This window comes from Catharus ustulatus, chromosome 3 (genome assembly GCF_009819885.2).
Source record: "Catharus ustulatus isolate bCatUst1 chromosome 3, bCatUst1.pri.v2, whole genome shotgun sequence".
NCBI lineage: Eukaryota > Metazoa > Chordata > Aves > Passeriformes > Turdidae > Catharus > Catharus ustulatus.
Window position 1 is genome coordinate 48861345 of NC_046223.1, and position 6500 is coordinate 48867844.

General features: G+C 38.9%; 1 protein-coding gene across 3 annotated transcripts; it reads right to left on the minus strand.

Annotated features, from left to right (window-relative positions):
* Positions 1-1842: 1842 nt before the first annotated feature.
* LOC116994152 lies at positions 1843-5450 on the minus strand. Of its 3 annotated transcripts, none has more exons than XM_033055626.1 (2): positions 5065-5450; positions 1843-3192 (listed from the first exon to the last, which is right to left on the minus strand). In XM_033055626.1, the coding sequence occupies exon 2, from the start codon at positions 3150-3152 to the stop codon at positions 2193-2195; it is 960 nt and encodes a 319-aa protein (XP_032911517.1). In that variant the 5' UTR covers positions 3153-3192; positions 5065-5450; the 3' UTR covers positions 1843-2192. The 3 variants fall into 3 exon arrangements, with proteins under 3 accessions (XP_032911517.1, XP_032911516.1, XP_032911515.1); XM_033055625.1 differs by having other exon boundaries at positions 4842-5450; XM_033055624.1 differs by having other exon boundaries at positions 4774-5450.
* Between the last annotated feature and the right edge of the window lie 1050 nt (positions 5451-6500).

Below are 6500 nucleotides of genomic sequence, written 5' to 3' on the forward strand. Positions count from 1 at the left end.
TATGGTCGTGAAATTACTGTACCTACTATTTTGGGAAAAATAGCAAGTTTTCTCTATCACTGGTATTGAATGGTGTTTGAGCTGCTGGTCTTGAAAAGACATTCTTCTCACAGACTGAATATACAATGACTTGCAATTATTTACCCACTCCTGACTTGTTACAAGGCTATGATGGATTTAACGGTAGCTGCAAAATATCATGTGGGAGTCTATTTTAAATTCTTATGATCAGCTGTACTGGATCTGGCAGGGATTAATGCAGTTTTGTCCATAGCAGCCTGTATGGTACTGTGTCCTGGATTAGTAAATAAAACAGTGTTGATAACACACCAGTGTTTTGGCTATTGCTGAGCTATGCCAGTACAGCAAGGTGGTTTTTTTCCCACACCCAGTGAGTAAGCTGGGAAGGGACACAGCCAGGACAGCTGACCTGAACTCACCAGAAATTTTCCATATCATGTAACATCCTTATGGAACGAGGGAGGGAACCAAGATATTCATGGTGATAGTGTTTGTCTTCCCAAGCAACCATTCATTATGTGTGCTGAGGCCTTGTTTCCCAGGAAGTAGCTAAACAAATATCTGCCTGCATGATGAGTGATAAGCAGCGCTTGATTTGCTTGTTTTGCTTTGCTTGCACAAGCAGATTTGCTTCACTTATTAAACTGTCTTCTCTGTGGCCCAAGAATTTTCTCACTTTTGCTCTTCCACATCTTTTCCCTATCCCACTGGCAGAGGTAAGGAAGCAAGCAAGAAACTGGGCAGGCACTTGGTGCCTGCCAGGGTCACCCCACCACATCAGCCAACCTTGTGATCAAAACTAAAATCAGACTTGTCTGACAAACGGAGTGGCACCAGATGAAGTGTAATCTGCCATTTACTACTTGTGTTCACTTCATCTGACCCATGGTTTAGCAGTTAACATAGGAAAGGTAACATTCTTGAAGTTCTGAATCCTGTATCCTTTTGAAAGCTACATAAAGTCTCTTTCAGCTACCTGAAAATTTCCTGGTCTTCCAAGATTATTAAAAATGCACATTTCAGGTTCAGATAGATCCTTACCCATTTATTTTTATGTTCCTATGTGTTATGTTTTATAATATGTAATGTAATATTTTCTCTTTGGCATTGTCCCTACTAATAGTCAGGCCTAAATTATTTTGCTGTGTTTGCAAGATGCAGATATCCCACTTCTCTTGAGTTTATTGACTATTTACTTCCTCAAAACTGACTACTTACTCTATAGTTTTTTAACAAACTTTTAGCAGTGCTATGATTTCATATGTTCTTAATTTTCAAATGGTACCCTTTTCAGTCTTGCTTCCTTCTCCCTTTGATTTTCTGTATTATCTGCCTGTGTTTTCTAGGAGTTGACTTGTAGTCGTGGCTATTCATGCCACTATATTCTCCCCTGTGCAGAAACTATCCATAATGTAGTACTATTCCCAGTAACAATCAAGTGTTTAATCCTATGGTGAATGAAATCAATGGACAAGCTCTCAGAAGGGAATCAGGCTGTAAGGAAAACCATCAAAAATGCATGTGTGTGCTGTCTTTATCAGCCTTCCACCTAGTCAGTACCTTACTGTTATACTGTAGAAAATGTGACAAAATTATAGTGCTGTAAGTGCTATCAGATCTTTTTTTCCTAATTCATTATATTAAAAAAAACCTGAAGTAGATGTCATTGCTCAGCATTACTGTTTACTTCCAAACCCTTTATGAGCACCAAATGGAAACTGGTCCTGGCCCCAAACATTTTACACAATTATATTATCCAACTGTCTTTATTGAGTGTCAAAGGAAAAGCAGAGAGATTTCTTTGAACAGATAATCCACTAAGGCATTGCACAGAATTTATTAGAAGAAGATTAGTTGTTTATCATGTGCTTCAAAACAGAAAATGAGACTGGAAAGAAATTAAGCACAGGCAAGTGATACTTGCACCCACTCATCTTACAGCAGTCTTTTCAATGCTGTGTCTAGTACAAAGCTGTGTGTTAATGAATTTGTTGGTATTAACTGTGGATTTCCTCTGTGTTGATGCATTCCTTTGCATCAACAATCAATGATTTCTTTCTACCAGCATTCACAATTATATTACAGGATTAAATGTTCCAGGTGAATGAACTGTTTGATTGTTCCAGATCACTGCTCTATTAAGGAAAGGTATCTTAACAAAACAGCCTCTTTCAGCATGGCAGAAGTTTGTGCTTGTACTGGCTGCAATAGTTAGTTTGCCAGAATTTCATTACAGCCCTTGCCAGTGCTTTACAAAATCTGTGGCGCTCTTCAGCTGCCCTCACCCACTGAGGCAATTCAAGCTGAATGGCATCAATGGTGCCAGAACTACGGGAGCCAAAAGTCTTTGTTATGTACCCACCACTATAATAGCTTCCATTATTCGGGCTAGGATTGGATGGAGAAGGCACACAAACATAACTCTTCTTTTGTTCTTCAATGTATTTACCCAAACTTCTATTCCCTGCAATCAAAGTCTTAGAAGACACATTGACCAGCTGACTGGACAGATAGCTAATTGAGGAATCTGATGCAGAAAAGACACCTGAGTTAAGGGAAGTTTTTGAAAGCGTGTAACCTAGTTCTATCCACCTTTCAGGATGTGCTTGTCCGTGGATATCCAGAATTAGGCCCCTTGACATCTGTGATTTTGCATTGGTCAAAAATCCCATATAGTCCTCCCAGGCCTGTTCTGCTTGGGGAATTCCAAAGCAGGCTTCTTCCTTTTCCCTGTTAGCATCCATCTTGAACCGCTGTAGGTGGTTTATGATGATATGTGGGAAAAAACCACCAGTAATGTTGTTGATTTCTTCAGCAAGAGCCTGAGCCACCTCTATAGTATACCTGTCTTGGTTGGTAGACACTTTGCATTTCTTGGAATTTTGAATACTTCCAGGAGGACAGTTATGAGAGAAAATACAAGAGGATGTCTCCTCATCCCAACAGGCAGCCTCTCGATCAGGGATTTCATTAGGTTCCATTGACCCACCATGTGTGACAGAGAGAATGAGGTTCATGTTGCCCACTTGATATTCTGTGAAATTATTATGACCAAATATAATATCTTTGGTGCCAGTGACTTTCAAAAGCAAAGGTAAAATTGAAAGGAGGAATAAACACATATTTTTCATTTGCTGCTGGAAGACTTGGCAATATGGAATATATCAGTACCTACAAAAAAGCAAGAAACAGACTGTAGATTACTTACAGCTGGGAACACATTAAACTATTCAGCTGCTACTGGCATAATTAGTTAATGATTAACCTATTTTAGTTTTATTCCATGTAGCCCAAAGAACACTTATATGAGAAACAGAAATTAACAGGGCATTTAGTATGGCTAGATGTAATGGATGCAAGGGAAATGGTAGATTACTGGGCTTCCCCCATTTTCCTAGAAAGCACAAACAATATTTGACCACTCTACCTGATTCCATAGAAACATCCAAGCAAAATATTTTTTTTTTATCTCTGAAGTATAAGGAAATTCTAACAAAATTTGATAAAACATCTGCATGTCATTGACCTGTGTGAAATATCTTTGTTTTATCAATGTGGTTATATAAACTAGAGGCTATGTCAGTTCAGACCAGCCCTTGTGTGACCAGGCTTGTGTAAAATAATGAGACTGATAAAAATTGAGTGCTACCAAGCTCTAACTATGCTCCAGACTGAGTTACTTTAAGACCTTTATCGATAGGTACTAGTGAGTGCATTAAGTAGTGACTTTGTTCTCTTTAGTTTGCAAGTCCCCATTCTATTCAAGTGACCTAAGATATTTCAAAGCCTTCACTAATTATGCCACTTTTTGGAAAGCTGGAATTTAACAAGATGCTGACAGGACTTTCTGGTTTGAAGATATCTCTAGCAAGATCAGTGTCTTGAGTGTAACTGTGTCCGGTGTCTGTGACATGAAGCTGTAAAGTCAGTGAAAAGCAGAATAAAAAAGAACACTTTTCACTTCTAGGAGTTAAAAAACCTCCTCAGTAAAGGCCAGATGAGGAGTATATAGACACATGCATTTGCAGATGAATCGGGGTACCCTGCTGTCTGGTCCCACCCCTATCATTACAGCACCTGCATAAATACAGAGAGTAAGAGGACAGACAAAGGGGAGAGAGAGTAAGAAAGAAGATCAGTACTAATCTATCCCCAACTTCTGGCCCGAGACTATGCATGAGAGCAGCCAGTAATAATGGGAATGCAGCAGGCACTGTGGAAGCACCCGCCATCAGCTGCCTACTCCTAGAAAGGGAGAAGGCAACTTCACCCAAATAGTGCAGCGAAATACTATTTTCTTGCTATGAGGGAGTGCTGCTGGATTTTTAGAGATAATCTCTCCTGCCCGCTGCACTGCACTCTGAGGAGCCTGTACCTGAAAAATAAACATCTCTATTCTGCTCTTCTTTCTGGGCTTAAAGTCCCATAAAAGTCTTGAGCTGGAAATCAGATCTCAGAGAATCTCATCTACAGTTTTCCTGTTAATGACAAAAGATTTTTTTTTTGTTTCATTTTAAGCTTTCATTTAAGAGGTCCCTTTAGTTGAGCTACTGGCTTAAAACAAGATTTTATCCAAGGCCCTCTATGGTTCATGTTTGTGTAGACTTTCCTGAAACACAGACGTTCACCTGCTAGTTCACTGTGTGCTACCAGAAACACTGAGGAAAGGAACGCTGCCAAACATTATTCAAAATCCCTTTTCTCAGAAAAATAGACTACACACGCAGAGTGTGTAAGTCTAGGATAGCTTACCTGAGGTACAAGGGGGTCCAGCAACAAGCTAAATAAATTGACACAACAACTCCCTCGATGCTGCTCACCTGCTCCAGAAGGACTCAAGTTTCTTTGTCTCAGGCTCTTTTAAATACGATGACACAGCTGTTCCTTTCCCACAGCATGGCAAGCTTTTTGTGGTTATCAGCAGCAGCTGTCTTTTTGCAATTTCTTGTTAATTAATAAATCAAGCTATTAATGCTACTAGATCATGCCTTAATGATAAATACAGAGAGAGCTCTGTATAATTCCCAAACTGAAGAAAGTCACCTTGGCACAGCTCAAGTTCTGGACAGACTTGGAGAGTCCGGAAGCACCTGAGTTATAGTGAGGTCAAAAACAAATCAAGAGTAATTTAAATTGGTATTAATGACTGCAGGACTAGTTTGAAGATTTACCTACAAATTAAGAGAATTTTTCCTGCCTCTTCAAAAGCGAAACTGAACTGCCCCTTGCACTCGCCTGCTGCTGTCCCAAGAAGCCTCTAGGGGCCAGGCTGAGCCACGAAGCTACAAGGCTTCAGCAGCACCCGGATGTATGATTTCACAGCGACAGATCACAAGGGAAAAAGTACGCACTGGGATACTAGAGTTTAGCATGCTTTTGTTCTCTATACTGACATTACGTTTCCAGAGAGAAAAAACAAAACTTGCCACAAGTAGCACAGCCACACTTAAGTTCAGAATAGCTACTATGACATAATCAGCAGATAACCATATCAAACCCATGTTAACTACATAATCTAGGTTTTTAACAACTTTACTAACACTATTCATAATATTTTCCTGATAAATGAGGAGCTTTTAAAAATATTTTCTCTGTTTCTAAATATAGTTTAAGGATGTCATCCTCTAGGTATGTACAACTGTTTATGAATTTGCTTGTAGTATTAAAGTCTGACTTCTTAGCTAAGCTAAAAAAATGGCTGTGGAAACATATAGTCCATGAATAGAAATTTCAATGAAAGAGAGATAAAGGGCGCAGTGAATGTAATACTGCCACCTATCAGAGAGAAATCAAATTTCTTTTCTAAGAAATTGATTCAATAGTCCAACTAACTTCCAGATAAAACCTGAGATAAAAGTGATGGACTTCTTAAACAGTGAAAACAATATAGTAGCAGTAATAAGAAATTCACTGAAATTTTAGAAAAAATAGTGTAAACTAGACACCCAATCTACTAATATCACCAAAGCTGATGGTCTGATTGTGAGCTTCAGCAAAGGGCTGGTTTTCATTCTGTGTATTAACCTACTGTATGAAGACACTTACAGCTGGGCCAGGCAGTGCACAAAGTTTAGTAAAATCTGTAAGATGTCCTTTCCCATTGTAGTGCACAGTGGGGACAAATTCAATTTTGCTTTACTTTTCTGTGTAAAGTTAGATGTTTACATCACGCAGTGATCCCATTTTCTCTCTTTCGGAGAGCTGTGTTGAGAAACAAGTAGTTCTAGAGGTACTTCAGTGTTTTTATCTTGTGCACCTATCTCAGATTTCTATTAGGGCTCAACAGGGCTATACTCAGAAAGTATCTTTTTTTTATTACATGACAGAAAGCAGTTGCAAAGAATACAGAATATTTCTGCTGTACTTTCTACTTTGAGATCTCTTTAAAATGTATTCTGCAAGTCACTATTACAAAACTGCTCAAGGAAAGAAAAAACACACAACAGAGATTTGGCATAGTATTTTCTAGTCTTACCAGC

Excerpts from the sequence above, each read along its gene's own strand:
- LOC116994152 (XM_033055626.1), bottom strand. The coding sequence starts at position 3,152 with ATGAAAAATATGTGTTTATTCCTCCTTTCAATTTTACCTTTGCTTTTG.